Source organism: Podarcis raffonei, chromosome 12 (genome assembly GCF_027172205.1).
Source record: "Podarcis raffonei isolate rPodRaf1 chromosome 12, rPodRaf1.pri, whole genome shotgun sequence".
Classification (NCBI taxonomy): domain Eukaryota; kingdom Metazoa; phylum Chordata; class Lepidosauria; order Squamata; family Lacertidae; genus Podarcis; species Podarcis raffonei.
Window position 1 is genome coordinate 908,959 of NC_070613.1, and position 18,469 is coordinate 927,427.

The 18,469-nt window shown below is 48.2% G+C and overlaps 2 protein-coding genes across 2 annotated transcripts; one reads left to right on the forward strand and one right to left on the reverse strand.

Moving 5' to 3' along the window:
• Window positions 1-970: 970 nt before the first annotated feature.
• On the reverse strand, window positions 971-6,922 carry CIB3 (calcium and integrin binding family member 3). Its single transcript, XM_053409809.1, has 6 exons — window positions 6,345-6,922; window positions 5,913-5,947; window positions 3,689-3,800; window positions 3,392-3,539; window positions 2,289-2,484; window positions 971-1,780 (listed from the first exon to the last, which is right to left on the reverse strand). The coding sequence occupies exons 1-6, from the start codon at window positions 6,393-6,395 to the stop codon at window positions 1,759-1,761; spliced, it is 564 nt and encodes a 187-aa protein (XP_053265784.1). The 5' UTR covers window positions 6,396-6,922; the 3' UTR covers window positions 971-1,758.
• A 2,799-nt stretch (window positions 6,923-9,721) lies between these two features.
• LOC128424023 (zinc finger protein 501-like) lies at window positions 9,722-17,569 on the forward strand. Its single transcript, XM_053409798.1, has 3 exons — window positions 9,722-9,886; window positions 13,560-13,662; window positions 15,850-17,569. Exons 2-3 carry the CDS (start codon window positions 13,566-13,568, stop codon window positions 16,974-16,976), a joined length of 1,224 nt encoding a protein of 407 aa, XP_053265773.1. The 5' UTR covers window positions 9,722-9,886; window positions 13,560-13,565; the 3' UTR covers window positions 16,977-17,569.
• Window positions 17,570-18,469: the final 900 nt, after the last annotated feature.

Below are 18,469 nucleotides of genomic sequence, written 5' to 3' on the forward strand. Positions count from 1 at the left end.
AAACCTGCAACCTTGGCATTATCAGCACCACACTCTAACCAGCTGTTTTTAATACTGAGTTTTGGATCATTGTAACCTGCACTGGGACCTGCTGGTGATTAAGGGCAGGTGATGAATTTATTTTTTAAATTATTAGCACTATTGCTGCTAATCATAATATCATCTGATATCTTCATAGTTGCAGACAAAATCTCTTTCCACTGAGCACATTTTAATAACGGTGTATATGTGTTTCTTGCATTTATAGACCAGTTTGTCTCCTCACTCAGAATTGCCCTGTGAGGGAGGCCAGGCTGGAGTTGCTACATTGGCTGGGGCTGTTAGTGGACCAAATGCCCTCATTGGGCTCTCTCTTGACAGGCCTGACCATCTCCTCTTGACAGCTGAGGTAGCCAACCAGGCCAGAAGGTCCTTGCTTGAAAAACACACAGTTGCTGGACTCACCCAATTCTACTGAACAGGAATATGAAAGGGAAGTGTATTATAGGAAGGGCTTGGTAGGCCAGCTTCAACGTTTCCTTCGTTTGTTGCAGGTATTTTATTTTTGGTAGAAACGGGACTCTGTTTTTGCACCTTCACACACACACACACACACACACACACACACACACACACACACACACAGCACAAAGGCTTCTGTTTCCAAAAAGGATGGGGAGGCACAGTCTGATCTCTCCACCACGTTTCATTTTTCTCTGTGACGTGGAGGGGAAGATAAAAGAAAAGCAGGACATTCCAGGATCAAATCAGGAACTGGAGTGGCTTCTGTAATTCCGGGACTGTCCCTGGGAAACAGGCACACTTGGAGGTTGTGTGCATCAGACGTATTTTGCCCCTGAATACCAGTTGCTCAGAGTCACCGGTGGGAATGGGCTGTGGAGTTCAGGTCTCCTTGTGGGCTCTGGCCAGCCACAAGGGAAGCCACACACCAGACTGGGGGTGTTCTGACCCAGCAACAGGGTTCTTCCAATGTCCTTAGTGTTGAACTTTAATTCAATGTACCAAGAAAAACGCACAGAAAAGCTCAAGATACACGTTGATCTACCCACACGTAGTTGTTATCTCTGAGAAATGTAGAAAATAACAGGATATATTTATCCGAAATTATTCAAACTTACACAACCCTTTAAAAATTAGCTGATGAAGGTGAATACATCGAGAAAGGGCCCTGTCCTTGTTTCTGATCCATAATTGTCTTCTGACTTCTGCTCAATGATTGAAACTAAGATCTTCACGTCAAATCTTACTATGGACTAACATGAACTTATCTCTACTCATAAACTCTTATCTTTAATACTGTAGCGAATTATTGTGTTATACATATCCTTGTGAGTTTGAGTTTGTAGTCTCTGTTTGAGTTTGTAATCCTTGTCAGAATATATACTTTTGAATGGATTAGTTTTTGTTACACTTGACTATTGATTTGTGAGTAGGGACCGCTCCCACTGCTGAAACTTAGATTGGCCTGAATTCTTGGTGTGCTTTTCTCTTGGAATTTTAATTCAAGGCTGGCTGCCTTTCTGTATGTCAGATTAGGGGAAAAACAGAAACCCGGCTGCATTGTTATATCAAGTTGGAAAGAGACCCCACCATGTGTGAAGCAAGAGGCAAAAGGAAGCTCTGCTCCACCCCAGCCCCCACCCCGTAGGAGCCCTGGGGAGGAAGCTCCAGGCCTCATCCTCTGATCCAGCTCTGGAAGAAGCAGCAGCAGCAGCAGCAAGAGGGTTTCTGGCTCTCGGTGGGTCTCTGGAGTTTGGGTCAGATTCTGATATGAAAAGTGCTGTTGAAAAACAACAAGAACCCTTCAGCATTGGTGACCCTCGGTCAGAAAAGGACATCTGCGAAGATGGGGAGTTTAACATGCAAACAACAGCAGGTGGAAGCTGAACTCCAGGCCTCCTTGTGGCTGAGAGAGACTCCAACTAGCTTAGGGGAAAATGTGCCTCTCCTGGCTGAGACGCTTGGCAGCACAGCCAGGGCAGGCTGGGCGATGACGGGCTGCGTGAATCTGTCCTGGGGAGAGAAGGATGCCCAGGCTGAGCTCAGCAGACTGTGTCCGAGAGCAAAAGCCCAGGGCGTCTCACGAGGCACCTGCTTCATCGCTCTGCATGAGATGGGCAGGACGGGGATGGATGGGAAGAATGCTGAAGGGCAACCTCAGGCTACTCTCACCTCGTGTGGCTTCCTTGGCACCCTCTGCTCTGAGAAAAGTCCCCCCAGAGCTCCTTGTTCCTGAGCCCGACAGCCCAGAGAGGGAAGGAAGGCCACGGCCGGGCAGTTTCCATTACCTGAGGAAGTCAGGCGCTCGAACGATCATGTGCTGGAAGTCTTCCAGGGACAGCTTGCCATCGTTGTCCAAGTCGGCTTCCTCCATCACCTTGTTGCACACCAGGCACACCTCCTCCGGGGTCAACTCTTTGCGGGTCAGCTTGTTCACCGTCTTCTCCAGGTCGGATTTGCAGATGTAGTCGTCATCGTTGAAGTCTGCAGATAGAGGAGTGCTTGGGGACCTCAGGGCCGGAGCAGGGAAAAGCTCCACTGCCTCTGAACTTACACATGATCCCCTCAGAAGGTCATCTCCCTGCTTTGGCGGGGAGAGTAGTGCCAGAGCCATGGCAGGGAGGCAGGGTGGGGGGAGGCCTGCTTATGGGGGTTGGGGTGGGGGTGCCAGTGTTGCTTCAAGCACCTGCCCTCTGGAAATGGGCTTCCTATGCTCAGGTGCACAGGGGAGTCTGCTGCAGTGTTTGTGGAGCACCACAAACCACTTCCACACATGCACACACAGTGTGGAGCCTCTGCTTTTCAGTGAGATTCCCACTGCCCACTTGCCAGTAACTTCTTGGGCTTCCTTCAATGCTTTTGATAGATCATGGCAGGCAGAAATTCAGGAGGTGCAGTTTTCCCTGTCACTTGATCTCTTTGCGGGTCCAGCTGCCCCTCTGGCCTCTTCTCCTGCCCCCAAGAGCTGCCTCTCTCCCTTTCCCCTTGCTGGAGTGACTGGCAGCCAGTGAAGTTGTGTGGCAATGCCCCTCTTCAAAGAGCCCATGCCCACCTCCCAGGCCCCCTTCCCTGCGGCTGCCGCTCATCAAGTGGTGCACCTACATTTCGGGGGTCTGAAGCTTGAATTGTCATGGGGGGGCCTTTGCAACCAGCAATGAGGACTGGATAACCCATTCAGTGGGGTTGTTCCATGACAGATCACTGACTCTCAAACTTTGGGATTGTTGAAATAAATACCAAAAAAAATAGTAATCAATATGACTCAAATCAATGCAACTCAAATTGGGTCTTGTTTTAAGCAATGTAGACTGAAGTCGCTTCTGGGATCCTCTGGGATTAGGAGATTAGCATGATTACCGTACTTTCCTAGTAGATACTCCCCTGACCTCACCGTAGATTTTGAAGGCATAATAAGCCTTGAGGTCCCGAGGAGCCATTTCACTCATCACCGAGAACATATCCAGGAAGTCATCTAAGGTCATGTTGCCCTCTCCATCCTCGGAGAAGACCTCAGCGATGCGCTGCCGGAAGGGGTTGTCCTGAGGAAGGAGATGGGGTGAGAAGGAAACCAGCCCGGCTTCCGGGCCTCCTCCCCATTCTCCCTGGGCAGCCTCATTTAGTGGGCAGGTGAGACGGCTGGTGCCAGGAACTGAACCCCAGGGCCCCTGCCCACCTCCTCCTCCTGTACCTTCAGCTCAGGCATGCTGCCAATGAGTTCGTAGGGGAGCTTCACGTTGGGCTTCTTCGTGTAATCCAGTGGGACCAGCTGAGGGGCCAGGTCACGGTACCTGTCAAACAACCTGCAAGCAAGGAAAGGAGTCTTTCTCACCTGTGGGATGCAGGACCAGGTCGTGGAGGAAGGATGTGGCTTCTCTCGAGCATGCTGGACTGGCAGGAGTCAATCGTCACTGAGCAACATGCAAGGCACCATCCAAGATGACTTGCACTGGTCCAAATATCAGGACAGCTCACATCTCTGGCCTTCCCACCAAGCAAGGCAGAAGAAAGAGAGCGTTTGGCCAAGCAGCTCTGAAGGGCCTCCTTTGCTGCTCTGTTATTTACAGTCAAATGCCTGGAGGCAAGGAGAGGTCAGCAAACCCAAGAAGTCTTCTTCTCAGCTGCTGCCTAGAGGAAGCAGCAGGCAGGGGGTGTCCTTCTCCCACAAAAAATATAAAAAAAAACAGGGAGAGGAAGAACCGATCAAGGCTATGTTAAGAATCTGAAAATGTTAGGGGGACTCAGACTGCCGCAGAAGGGATGTGATGGCTCCACACAGGTCTGTGTGCGAGGGAAGAGAAGGGGGCACAGTTGAGTTTGTTTGGGGGTGGTTGTCTCTGTGTGTGTTTTGCTGATAATTCTGTACATTCAGGTACTTCTTCCCTGCACCACCCCACCAATTCACAACAGGGAATGCTTCTGCAACCCTCGGCTCATTTACTGAGGTCCAGACGCCATTGGACGCAGTAGGACCTACTTCCAAGTAAGCGTGCATTGGCACAGGAGGCCTAAGTGATTTTGTGCTCAGTCAGTTTTAAAGGGCATTTACCTGTTTCCATTTCCTAAAAGGTTTTGTCTAGATGTGCTTCTTGTGTTTGCTTTTGGTATGTTGGGTTTCTTACTGCTTTGTTGTTCTGACTTTGTTGTTGGTTCCCTCGAAACAGACATTAAAAAAAAAGTCATGATATAAATCCTAAGCTGGCAGCGTGATCCTTTGCCCCTGCCTGCTCAGAAGCGCAGGCCATTAAACTCAGTGGGATTTCCTCTTGGGTTTGCACGCAGAGCACTGCAGCAGAAAGCGCTCACTAGAGGGGAAGTCTAAAAAGTGGGAGGGGAGGGGGGTCTCCTTCTCCTCTGCCTCCTTTTTGCTTCCTTTGTTTACTCGGCAATGGGCTGTCATCAGAGAAAGTGGCAGAGAACAAAGAGGCAGAAGTTTCAAAAGGGCTCCCTATCAATAATGAATGCCTCATTCATGATACAATTATGGTCTTGGCTTCCATTCCAGACATGAAAACATGCCCATACTTAGGTTTCATCAATGCCCCTTTCACTCAGCCTGTGTCCCTTGCTACATGTCACACAGCAAATGGCAGAGGGGAGGGGGCCCATTTCTCCTGGGCTGGGTGCCATTTCCCCTGCCTGGCTCTGAGACCCCTCAGCCTGCGGGCCTTGGGTCTCCCTTCCTGGGCACTTATTTGTTTATCCGCTACATTCGTATAGCCCCTTTTCTTTTGGGGAGCTCAAGGCTGTGCCCATGGCTCTCCTATTCTAGCTTCATTACACCCCTGTGAGGTGGGCTAGATGGACAGGGAGAGAGGGGCTGGTAGCTGGATGTGAACTCGCTTCTCCCAAGGGGCTCAAACTCTAACCACTCCACCACATTATCTCTGCAGAGTCTCAGCTGGGGGAGCTCCAGAGGCCACAGGAACCAAATGGTTTGGAGTTTATTTGGAAGTATTTCGAGTGTTTTGTGCTCAGCTCCTTTCCGCTTTCTCATTTGGAAGTCTCAAAGTTCAAAACTGAATAAACTTACTAAGAAGGAAAGTATGAATCCCAAGGGAGTTCTAGCGCCTTCTTCTGCCTCACACACTGGATTGTCCAGTGGCTCAGTTGTGTTGAGCGAGAGTCTTAAAAGGCCCCTTGGAACCCCCTGATTTAGGCTGCTCTGCTGCAGGGATCCGAAACTGACCCTGCCACTTCCAGCCCCCTCAGCTCAGCAGAGGGGATTTCCAGAATGCGGAGCTGAAGGGCGAGCGGGGCCAGGCGCATTTCATCGCAAATGGGCATCTGCGAAAGGCAGCTTGGGGAAAGGCGGGGAGAGGCCGCTCTGCTTCAGCGCCCCCCCCCCCGAGCTTTTAACAAAGGATAATTCTGACGCAGGTATTTGGATTCTGTAGCCAAACGCATAATCTCACCTGAGAATTTCTTTCCGTGTGAAGAACGTTGCATCCTGAAACAGAAAAGAAATATGAAATCAGGCACGGAGGGGAGTCTGCGAAGGCTGGAGACCCACGCCCCGGAGTGATTTATGATCTTCTCGTAAAAACCCTCTCCTACCCCGCCCCCGCCCCCGTGCTGTACAGACATTAGCCGTAAAAATAAGCTCTTTGAATCCAGGAAAAGGCAGGTTGTTGCTGCTTTGACTCCATCTACTGCTGCTGCTTATGGGCTCCTGCACGGACACACTCCTCGCAGGGCTGCGTTCACACATGGCATTCGCTCTCGTGTGGCTTGTCTGCATGTTGACTTCAAAAAGGAGCCGCTCCCGCTTCCTGCCCGGCATTAGCAAAGCTCTGGTGAGCGCGCAGGCATGGAAGCTCCCGCGCTGCGTCCGCAGGTGCTCTTACCTGATAGGCGTCCAGCTGCTCCGGAGTGAAGATGGTCTGCTTGTTACCCATCTCTGAGCCCTGGGCCCCCTCGTCCCATGGCTCCTGCCCCTGAAGCTGCCTTTCGAGAGAGGCGTCTGGCTGGGGAGGTTATGAAAAGCTCCAGCAATCGGGCTCTCCGGGAGTGGAGGGGATCAGGTATCGCCCGCTTGCTCTCCTCCATGGACCTCCGGATCATAATAGAGGCATTTCATCAAATCTTCAGTCCGGAGGCGGCACCAGGTGCATGTCCAGCATCACTCACCTGCTGCCTGCGGCGCGCGCCGGCCCCGGAGGGCTCAGGTTACGCCGTGGATGCCAAGGCCCGCTCCTGGCTCGCTCTGTGCGCAAGGGAAGGGGCTGCTGCGCGCGGACGGAGCGGCTTCAGCTCGGCTCCGTGGCGCGGCCTGGCGGCCTCCCTCCTGCTGCCGGGAGGTCTCCCTGCTTCGCCCTCAGCATCTCCCCAAGTGGACTGGAAGAAAAGTGGCTCTGAGCAGCCCTGCGTTGCCCCAACCACCCAATGAAAATATGTTCGGCCCCAGAGAGAGATATGGGGAGATGGCGGGGTCTCTCTCTCTCTCTCTCTCTCTCTCTCTCTCTCACACACACACACACACACACACACACACACACTGCCCACATGGCTGTGCATTTGCAGCCAGCAGCCACACATCTGGTTCGCTGAAACAGGGAATTCAAAATCTCTGAAAACGTCAACACACTTGTTTATTTATTTATCTATTTATTTATTTCATTAAAATGTATACACCACTTGACTGTAAAAAAGAAAGAAAGCTCAAAGCGGTTAGAAAAGAATAAAACAAGAAAATTATCAGTAAAGACAGTTCACAACAACTATTTAATGCATTAAAAAAAATCAAAATCAGAGATAAACTAAAAGCAGATTAGAACACCCCCCCCATCAAAGTGTAGCTGCCGCCGCACTAAAATATTAATTTGTTACGAATGCAGAAGTATGATGTGGGAGTTGTAACTGTACAAGTTTTGCAGATCGAAGTGATCAAGTGATCATATATGGGGCATGGTGTTTCTCCAGAGGGCAGTATCCAAACTGATGGATTCAAACTACAAGAAAGAAGATTCCACTTAAACATTAAGACAGTAAGAGCTGTTTGACAGTGGAACAGACTCCCTCAGAAGGGGGTGGACTCTCCTTCCTTGGAGGTTTTAAAGCAGTGGTTGAATGGACATCTGGCAGGGAAATTTTTTAAAATAATCCCTGACTGGTGGCTACCCAGCCTCTGATGAAATATGTCCACAGAAGGAGAGTCCACCACCTTCCAAGGGAGCCCCATACACTGTGAAACAGCCTTTACTGCCACAAAGTTATTTCTGATTCAGGTAGGTAGCCATGTTAGTCTGATGCAGAAAAAAAAATATTTTTTTTTTAATTGTCCAGTAGCACCTTAGAGACCAACTAAGTTTGTTCTGGGTATAAGCTTTCGTGTGCATGCACACTTCTTCAGATACAACTTCTTCTGTTGTATCTTCTTCTTCTGTTGTAAAAAAGGGGGGACGTGGGTGGCGCTGTGGGTTAAACCACAGAGCCTAGGACTTGCCAATCTAGAAGGTCGGCAGTTCGAATCCCGGTGACGGGGTGAGCTCCTGTTGCTCAGTCCCTGCTCCTGCCAACCTAGCAGTTCGAAAGCACGTCAAAGTGCAACTAGATAAATAGGTACCGCTCCGGCGGGAAGGTAAACGGCTTTTCTGTGCGCTGCTCTGGTTCGCCAGAAGCGGCTTAGTCATGCTGGCCACATGACCCGGAAGCTGTACGCCGGCTCCCTCGGCCAGTAAAGTGAGATGAGCGCCGCAACCCCAGAGTCGGCCACGACTGGACCTAATGGGCAGGGGTCCCTAAGGTGCTACTGGAAAGTTTTTAAAGGTTATTCCTGTTTGTTTTAAACCATATTATTGGGAGGTGGGGTACTGGTGTCAGTCTGTATCACAACCGAGTGCCTTCTGATTCCTGGGTCCAGCAAGGGTGAAATTCTAATGGAAGACTCAATTGTTGAAGGAGACAGGCAAGTTCCCTGCTGAGTTAATGGTCCTAAGTACTGCCATTACTATAACAAAGGACGTTTCTCTGTGTGAGGGGGCAAATGGGTGCTGGCGGTGAGAAAACAGAGGCCGGAGCTGTGTGGGTGAGGTGGGCTGGGGGCAGGCAGCAACTAGAGACAGATCCATGCTGAATTCCTGCTAGAATCCAGGATTGTGGCAATGGGAAAAGCAAGACCTTCTGGGGTGCTGTGAGCCCCTCCATCTTAGGCTCAGGTCGTCTCTATGTGCAAATAAACCCTATATCCTGAGGACAGAGCCTGGAACCCCAGGAATCTCGCACTGTTGAGAGACTGGGGTGGTCAGCAATAGCATAGATGGAAAGGGAGGCTTCCAGATGACATTATTATTATTTATTAAATTTCTATACGGTCCTTCACGGGTTACAGTATAAAGCCACAAAAAGACATACCCTAAAAACAAACATTCCTTCCCCAGCTGGTTTTGTGGCGCTGCAGCCGGGTGTCCTAAAGAAGGCAAGGCCCCAACAGAGGGTACTTTGGGGGGGGCAGGGGAGGCCATGCCTCTGAAAGGGCAGGTTCGAGTGTTGAGCGCAGGCCTCTCTTTTAAGCAATCTTCCTATTAGGAAAATGTACATATCTCAACACGTGTTTGTAAGGTTGTAAGAATTTCTCAGAAACTGGGGTTCCACATACATGGCTACCAAGGTGCCAAGGCAATTCCCCCCTTTTAAGTAAGTAAGAAAGTTTATTTTACATAGAATACAATAAAATTCAAACCATAGCAAAGACAATAAAAGTATCATTAGCAGCTCTCCTCTGCCAAAGATCACATTTTGACGTTTCAACTTGCGCAACAGCTCCCCCTGCAGGAGCGTCCGCTGGTACTGCAGGCATGCAAGCAAAAAGACGCCGCTCCCATTTTCTTGTAAGCCGCCCGGAGCGTGAGAGAAATGCTCCACCTTTGGCGCGCACCTGGGGTTTTATGAATGAAAAGGTACAATTCATGAATGAAAGCCGGGCCCAGATATTATGCGGAGTGGAGAAGAGGTAGTTCGGCCATGTTTCGGCCCTGGCTGACCTCAGAGACACTTCTCGAGTAGCCAGGAACTCCTGGATGGGCTGCTGATGGGTCACCAATCTGCAAACTGGGTGGGAAAGTATTTGTCAAAAAAGGGAAAGTCTTTTGTTCATGAATGGGGGAAGGTTGGTGTCAATGGACTCCGGGGCAAGAGCATTTGCCTCCCGGCTCTCCTCTCGGGGGAGGGGGGCGTGTCTGGCGCGCAGGGGGCGGGGCGTGAGAAGCAAAAGGCGCGTGCGTGGTCTCGGCGGGTCCGGAGCTGGATGCTCCTCGGACCGGGAGAGCTGTCTGCCCTGGCTCCCTGGTGCTGCGGGGCAAGCGCCTGGGTGTGGTTCGGAGGAGCCTTTCCCTGGGCAGGAGGGAGGGAGTCGCCTGTTTTGGAGCCCTGGCTGTGATGGAGCTGCGAGGTATTCCTTTTCTTTCCCTCCTTTCCCACTTTAACTCACTGTAATATCTATGCATAGGGGAAAGAGGTTTTGACTGGTTTTAGGTAGTTTTGCAGGGTGCATCCGTGCGCCCCTTTCAAAGTGTTTTGACGAGCTTTTTTTGAGCGAGTTCTGGAGGAGCGAGGCGGCGAGGAGCCATTTATTGCCCCCGGGCGGCATCGTGGCCCCGCAGGAAGGGAGGGGGGACAAAGGGGGGGTTACTCGGGGACAGCCAGCAGGGGGAGAGGGGTGCTTCCGTGGCCAGCAGCCCCAGGAGGGCCCAGCGGGGGAACGACGACGGGACCCCCGTGTCTTAGGACGTGGGGAGCGGCAGAAGAAGGGGGAGGTTTCAAGCGGAGCTTGGATGGCCATCTGCGTCGTGTGATCTCGTAGAGATTCCTGCATTGCAAGGGGCTGGACTAGATGACTCTAGGGGATCCCTTCCAACTCTTCCATTCTACTGTTATAAGAAAAAATTGCTCCTTTTCCTTTAAGGGGTATCCAAGAGCCCGTATAGAATCCTTAAGTAGGTTCCCTATCGGAAGGAGAAAATAACAGAGGCCAACCAGAGACTATTGAGAAGCAAAGCAGCTAGTAAGCCTGGTCTTTATTAGAGCTGTTGCAACAGGGCCCCCCACTTCCCCCACGCAGGAGGGAGGAGGAACCGAGCACAATGGTGTCCAGGCTCTTATATAGACTTTTGAAATTGCCCACCCTGTAGCCAGAGACCACCCCCAAAACATCATACATACATCACAGAAAGAGGCAGTCTACAGCAGAAATCCTCGTATGCAATCATAAGGTCACTGATTGCATTACCTGGACAGCCCAGCCATTTTTTTGTGATGCTAAATACTTTAATTCCTGAATCCAGGTCACAGGCTCACCCTATTCATGCACAAATATGCCCTTAAGGCAGATAAGCAAAAGACAATGGAGAGTATTCCCCGTTGTCTTCCTCCTTGCAGAAAATTTTTGAGGTCAGTTTGGGGGAGTCAAAATGATTTCAGGATTGCTCTCCTGTACTATTTCAGACATGTGGTTTATATACTTATGTATGTGTTTGCCTTTAAATTTATGAACATGTGTGTGTGTGTGTGTGTGTGTGTGTGTGTGTATGAATGAGACCTTAGAATTCCTGTAACACTACAATTCAGTTATCAGCTTTCCTGCTTCTTGCAGAGGTTTTCTCCTGCCACCAAACCTCTCCTCCAGTTTCTGGCCAAGGGAGGCAGCAGTTCAGAAGGCATAAAGAGCCCTTCCCTGCCACCCATAAAACTTCTCTAGGTGTGTGCAATATACTGCGGTCCTCCTGGGCTCCTGTGCAGGATTCCTAGAAAGGACAGGAAATAAAGGTGGAGGCGGCAGATCCTCCAGAGCAAAATCCTCTCCCTTCCAAGTCCCTTCCTGCAAGGGAAGTGGCTTTTGCCTCTCTGTTGTGCAAGTGAAGCCTCAGTGGCGCCTTCTGGGATTTGGCGAGTCTCCTCGCTTCCCCCTAATAAGGAAAAATTCTGGGGTGAGAGACTACTCAACAGCCCAGCTTGTCCATGCGGTCAGTAAAGGAAGTTTAAGCCAAGTGATTTGGAGCAAAACAGCGGTCAGTAGACCATGATCTTTATTGTTGCACAACAGGTTCCCACAGGAGCAAGAACCCTGAGTATGGAGTGACATTGACTTTTAAAACTTCCCATGATATCCCAGAATACAGTTCGTACAGCATCATTGATACATCATCACTGACATGTCACAAAAGGGGAGGAGTACAGAGGGATTGAAAATTAGGGTAGGCAAAACATGTCCAGGCATGTCACTGGGTCCAAAATTAGCATAGGTAGACATGTCCCAGCACCTCTTAAGTAGCCATCACCAAAGAACAATAGAACTTTTTACATATCCTTGTTCTGGCGCAAGTCTGGGGATGAGCTCTTGGGATTCTATGGTCAGCTATCAGCATGCCAATTGCCACCCTTGGGCACTCCCTGGGTGGGGTGTTGTGTATGTGCCCTCAGTTTGAGGGATAATGGTGGGAGAGAAAGGTAAAAGGAGTCCTTTCCTCTAAGGGCAAAAATGGCCTTGGAATGGAGGAAATCGGTGCAGGGGTTGATTTTATATAGCTTGGTATCTTCCCTGTCAAGTCGAAAGGATACATTCAGGCACAATATTTGTAACATTGTAACAAGTGTAAAGATGTCTCCCCCCCCCCGTATCATTTCCATAGTACCCCCACAGGGGGCCTGGAGTAGAATGGGGGTCCCAGAGGTGCACATACAAAACTTGGCAGAAGATCAAGGGGTTCATTCTGATCTCTTGGAGGATTCCTGAGAGCCTAGTTGGATGAGCAAGACTCAGCTGACCCCGAAGCAGAAAGAGGCCATGCCCTACAAATTGGGAACAGTGGGGAATTTTGGGGGAAACTCTATGCAGAAGATCCTGGGTAAGGAGGACACCCTTAGCTCAGATGCACAGATCCAGCAGTTCTGTTAACAGGAAGCCACCTCACCTTAACTCACCTTCTGAATGTTGCTTGTGTTATTTATCAGTTGTTGCAGTTTTATTTGTATACTGGTCTTTGAATGGTAAAATAGGCTTCTAAAACAGTGGCTGGGATTCACGTAACCAGCCTCATCAGTTGCACAATGGCGCTTCCCCCCGCCCCACTCCCATGTACCCATTGATGTTGGCTTTAGAACATCAAGTGGTTCCACCCCAGAAACGGAATGCAGGGAGAGGAGAGAGGGGATGCTTTCATCTGGCAAACTGGAATGCCACACATAATGTGGAGATCCACCACTATAATTAATGCCCATCTTTAAAATACACAATTGTTAACGGAAAAATCTGAGGGCTCCCTTGGACGAAAACAAAGACACCAACCAGGATTACTTGGAGCAAAACAGCAGCCAGTAGGCTTGGCCTTTATTGATCTGTTGCAACAGGGTCCTCCCCTCACTTGCAGGAGAGAGGAAGGACCCAGAAAAATGGTGCGCAAGGCCTTATAAAGACTTTTGAAATTGCCACCTTGTAGATCAAGACCACCCCCAGAAACATCATACATACATCACAGAAGGGGTGTAACCTAAGACCACCCCTCAGATACATCACACCTACATCACAAAAAAGGCGGTCTAAACATAAATTTGAATGTTGTTTTTTTTCTCCTGTCCTTGTTTATCTCCTGTCTGGCAGGTTACTTGACTGGATTGCCTGGGGAGCCTGGCCAGTCTTTTGTAATGATAAATACTTAGTTCCTAAGCCATGTCACAGGCTCACACCCTATTCAAACACAGACATACCCTTAAGACAGGATTTGTTAAGGAAAAGACACTGGGGAGGCTTTTCCATTTTCCTTTGAACTTGCAGAGAAAACATTTGGTCAATTTGGGAGTTTGGGAATCAAAATGGTTCCAGGTTGGTCTTCCTGTGCTGATCTATGTATGTGCTTGGTTGGTGCACTTATGAACATTTAACATATATCTAAGACCTCAAAATTCCTATCACACAATAAAATAATTCCATTATAACGTTAAAAGAAGCACCCATAATTAAGATGGGCAGCGAAACAATCCCATGAAAACAAGGCAGCAATTAACAGAGCAATGTGTAATAAATAAATATTTGTGCTGTCTAAGAGGAGAACTTTCCCTTTTTCTGTTAGGGTCCAATGTGCTTTGAAGATATAGCTGTTAATTTCACAGATGAGGTGTGGGCTCTGCACAAGGAAGTCATGGAGGAGCATAATGGGATCATGGACTCTACCAGTAAGTCTCCCTGTTTGACCATAATATCTGCTTTGAAATTCAATACATATCTGCATGTGATGAAGGTCCACTATTTTGATGGGGCTCAATATTGCTGCCTACAACACCTGGAATTCTAACATCCCACTGCTCACCTTGAATGGAGGGCTGTTTACTGTTTTGTCTGCGAATATTCTTATTCTTATTTATTCCATGTATACACAGCCCTATATGCGGAAGTCTCAGGGCAGTTCACAAACAAGACCACAACATAAAAACAAACCAAAAACAATAACCCCCCCAAAAAACCCCAAAAGAGGCTTATTCTAAAAGGGTGTAGGAAGTCAGTAAGGTCTGGTTAAAAAGGAACATTTTTGCCTGGTGCTTAAAGGTATAGAATGAAGGCACCAGGTGAACTTACCTGGGGAGAGCATTCCACAAAGAGAGAGCCACTGCAGAGAAGGCCCGTTCTCATGTTGCCACCCTCTGGACCTCTCAAGGAGGAGGCACACAAAGAAGGGCCTCGGAAGATGATCTCAGTGTCCAGGTAGGTTCATATGGAAACAGGTGGTCCTTGAGGTATTGTGGTCCTGAGCTGTTTAAGGCTTTATAGGTCAAAACCAGCACTTTGAATTGGGCCCGAAAACTAATCGGTAGCCAGCGCAGTTGGGCCAGGATCGGTGTAATATGCTCAGACCATCTTGCTCCGGTGAGCAACCTGGCTGCTGAATTCTGCACTAGCTGAAGTTTCCAAACCGTCTTTAGAGGCAGCCCTACGTAGAACGCATTGCAGTGATCTAACCTTGAGGTTACCAGAGCATAGACAACAGTAGTTAGGCTATCCTTGTCCAGATAGGGGCATAGCTGGGCCACCAACTGAAGATGATGGAAGGCACTCGGGGCCACTGAGACCACCTGAGCCTTGAACGACAGCAAAGGATCCAGGAGGACCCCCAAGCTATGAGCCTGCTCCTTCAGAGGAAGTGTAACTCCATCAAGAGCAGGTGACCTTCCAGCCATCTGGTCTAGGGTACCACCCACTAACAGAGCCCCAGTCGTATCTGGCTTGTGCTTACTGGATTGAGCATACTGCTGACAACATGCGCCAAACCTCCAGATAACCCCACCCAGCAGTTTAATGTAGATGTTAAACAACATGGGGGATAGGATTGAGCCCTGCGGAACCCCACACTGATGGTTCCATGGGGCTAAAAATTACTCCCCAAGTAACACCCTCTGGGAATGACCATCCAAGTAGGACTGGAACCACCTCAAAGTGGTGCTGCCCACCCCTAGTTTGGAGAGTCACTTCAGAAGGATACCGTGGTCGATGGTATCGAAAGCCGCTGAGAGGTCGAGAAGACTTAACAGGGATATGTTTCCCTTGTCTCTCTCTTGACAGAGGTCATCCTTCATGGTGACCAAAGCAGTTTCTGTGCCAAAACTGGGCCTAAACCCCGATTGAAATGGATCCAGAAAATCAGTTTCTTCCAAAAGCACCTGGATCTGGTCTATGACCACTCGCTCTAGAACCTTGTCCAGGAAAGGGAGATTAGCAACTGGCTGGTAGTTAGTTAGGTTTTCTGAATCCAGGGAAGGCTTCTTAAGGAGTGGTTTTACCACTGGCTCCTTCAAACAGGCAGGGACTACCCCCTCTCATAAAGAGGCATTGATAATCTCCCTGGCCTAGCCAGCTGTTGCCTCCCTGCTGGTTTTTATCAGCCAAGATGAGCAAGAGCCCAATTGGTCACCCTGACGGATCCGAGCACCTTGTCCACACCCTCGAGCCTTAGCAACTGACACTGAGCCAAAACAACAGGCCTAGACTGTGCTCTGGACACCCCTCCAGTTATGCTTTTTAGGCCTGATCAGGCTGGTCTGAACTGCCCAGGCCTTTTTAAATGTAAGCTTCAAAGTAGTTAGGGATGTTGAAGTAGCTTCTGTCAGGTTCTTTGTTATTGGAGATGGAGGGGATGCCATGATTGGGTCAAACAAAATCCATCACACAAAAGAGGTTGGCTTTAAGAATCTCAAGTTCCCATAAGTATTATGTTAAGGCCAGTTAACAAAGGCAGTGAACCCTGCAAGAAGACATCACATCTAATGCCCCTCAGTTTTTCCTCTATCAAAATCATTCATTAGCATTGTTCAATAACTGAGGGCTCCATTTCTTCCTGGGACTATAATCTGTTACTCCCTTCATTGTAGGTGGTGATGAATTGGACATTAAGAACAAGGGAAACCACGGCAAAGTCCACAAAGTGGAGAAACCATATAAGTATTCAGAGTATGGCGAGGACTTCATTCAGAGCTCCCGTTGCAATCAAACAAATTCCATTGGGAAGAAATCCTATCAGTGCTTGGAATGTGGAAAGAGCTTCAGTAAGAAGGGCACACTCATAGTCCATCAAAGAATTCATACAGAGGAGAAACCATATATTTGCATTAAATGTGGTAAGAGCTTCACCCAAAAGGGAAATTTCACTTGCCACCAAAGAATTCATACAGGGGAGAAACCATATCAGTGCTTGGAATGTGGAAAGAGCTTCACCCAAAGGGGAAGTCTCACTTCCCATCATAAAATTCATACAGGGGAAAAACCGTATCAGTGCTTGGAATGTGGAAAAAGCTTCCGTAAGAACTGCCATCTCACTGCCCATCAAAGAATTCATATAGGGGAGAAACCATATCAGTGCATGGAATGTGGAAAGAGCTTCCGTAAGAACTGCCATCTCACTGCCCATCAAAGAATTCATATAGGGGAGAAACCGTATCAGTGCTTGGAATGTGGAAAAAGCTTCACCCAAAGGGGAAGTCTCACTTCCCATCAAAGAATTCATACAGAGGAGAAACCCTATCAGTGCCTTGAATGTGGGAAGAGCTTCAGTGAGAAGCACACACTTATAGAGCATCAAAGAATTCATACAGGGGAGAAACCGTATCAGTGCTTGGAATGTGGAAAGAGCTTCAGTCATAGGTCCCATCTTTCTTCCCATCATAAAATTCATACAGGGGAAAAACCGTATCAGTGCTTGGAATGTGGAAAAAGCTTCCGTAAGAACTGCCATCTCACTGCCCATCAAAGAATTCATACAGGGGAGAAACCGTATCAGTGCTTGGAATGTGGAAAAAGCTTCCGTAAGAACTGCCATCTCACTGCCCATCAAAGAATTCATACAGGGGAGAAACCGTATCAGTGCTTGGAATGTGGAAAGAGCTTCAGTCATAGGTCCAATCTTTCTTCCCATCATAAAATTCATACAGGGGAAAAACCGTATCAGTGCTTGGAATGTGGAAAGAGGTTCAATCAGAGTGCCCATCTCACAACCCATTAAGGAATTCATACAGGGGAGAAACCATATCAGTGCTTGGAATGTGGAAAAAGTTTCAGTCGCAGCACCAGTCTCACTTCTCATCACAGAATTCATACAGAGGGGAGTGACCATTTAAATGCTTGAAATATGGGAGTTACTTTATGGAGGCACAAAGTTTCATTGAAATGAAAGCAGTGGAAAGAGGTTCAGTCACAACACCCATCTCACTTCCCATCAAATAAGCCACAGTGGGGCATAACCATAGAAATGGGTGTCCACAAATTTACTTTTAGGAGATTGTGATTTGTCTGCAGGCAAGGATTGCAATAGTGTTTATGTCCTTCAGAAACACAGCAAAGAAGTCAATGTTGTCTCTACAACCATGGAGTGAAAAAGCCTTGCTGAAATTGAGATACACGACATCTACAGCATTCCCCTGAACCACCAATGTTGTACCTTTATCATAGTAACCTTTTCCAAATGCTCACTGGCTGACTGTTTATCTTTTCTAGGACCTTTTCCTGGTACCAATGTCAAGCTCACTAGCTTTTCAGTTAATCTAGGTCTTATTTTTCTCCCTTTTTGAAGATGGGAACAACATATTGCCTCCTCCAGTTTGTAGGGACCTCGCCTGTTCTCCAGGAATTCTCAAAGATCATAGACAATGGCTCTGAAATGACATCTGCAAGCTCCTTTAATAACCCTTGGATGCAGCTCATCAGGCCCTGGAGATCTGAATTCATTTAAAGTAGCCTGGTGTTCCCTTACTACCTCTTTTCATATCTTGGGCTTCAGCTCCCTCTTCACACCATTTATTCTGTTACCACCAGGTTGGGCATCACTTTCCTTTTGGGTAAAGACAGAGGCGAAGAAGGTGTTGAGTAGTTCCACCTTTTCTCTGTCACCCAATAGCATTTCTCCGTGTTCCCCATGTAGAGGACCTTCCACTGGCTTGTTCTTTCTTTTGCTTCAAACATAGCTGAAAAAAACCCTTTAAAAATTATTTTTAACTTTTCCTGCAAGCCTGAGCTCATTCTGAGCTTTAGCCCACCTGCAACTGTATACTCTTTTGTGATTTTCCCTTTCTTAGAAATGCCCTTCTTGAATCTCAGCTGATCTGTAAGCTCCTTATGCAGCCATCCTGGTATCTTCAGATGCCTCCCACTTTTCTTTCTTATTGGAATTGTCTGCATTTGTGCCTTCAATATTTCACTTTTTAGAAACTCTCATCCATTTTGGACTCCCTTCTCTTTTGAGTATTTTTGACCATTGGATCTCACCCAGTGGCTCCTTAAGCTTTAAAGGAACCTCCAATTCTTTATTCATTTCTTAACACCTGCATATCAAATTGATAACAAATATTCATGAAAAATAATTGTGGGGTTTTTGTTGTTGTTCTAGTATCTCGGGGGTCTCAGAAGCTGAAAATGCTGCTGGTCCAAACAATGTTGTTTAACCAATGTTTTAGCTGTAAATATTGCCATTGGGTTACATCTGATTGCTGATTTTTATCT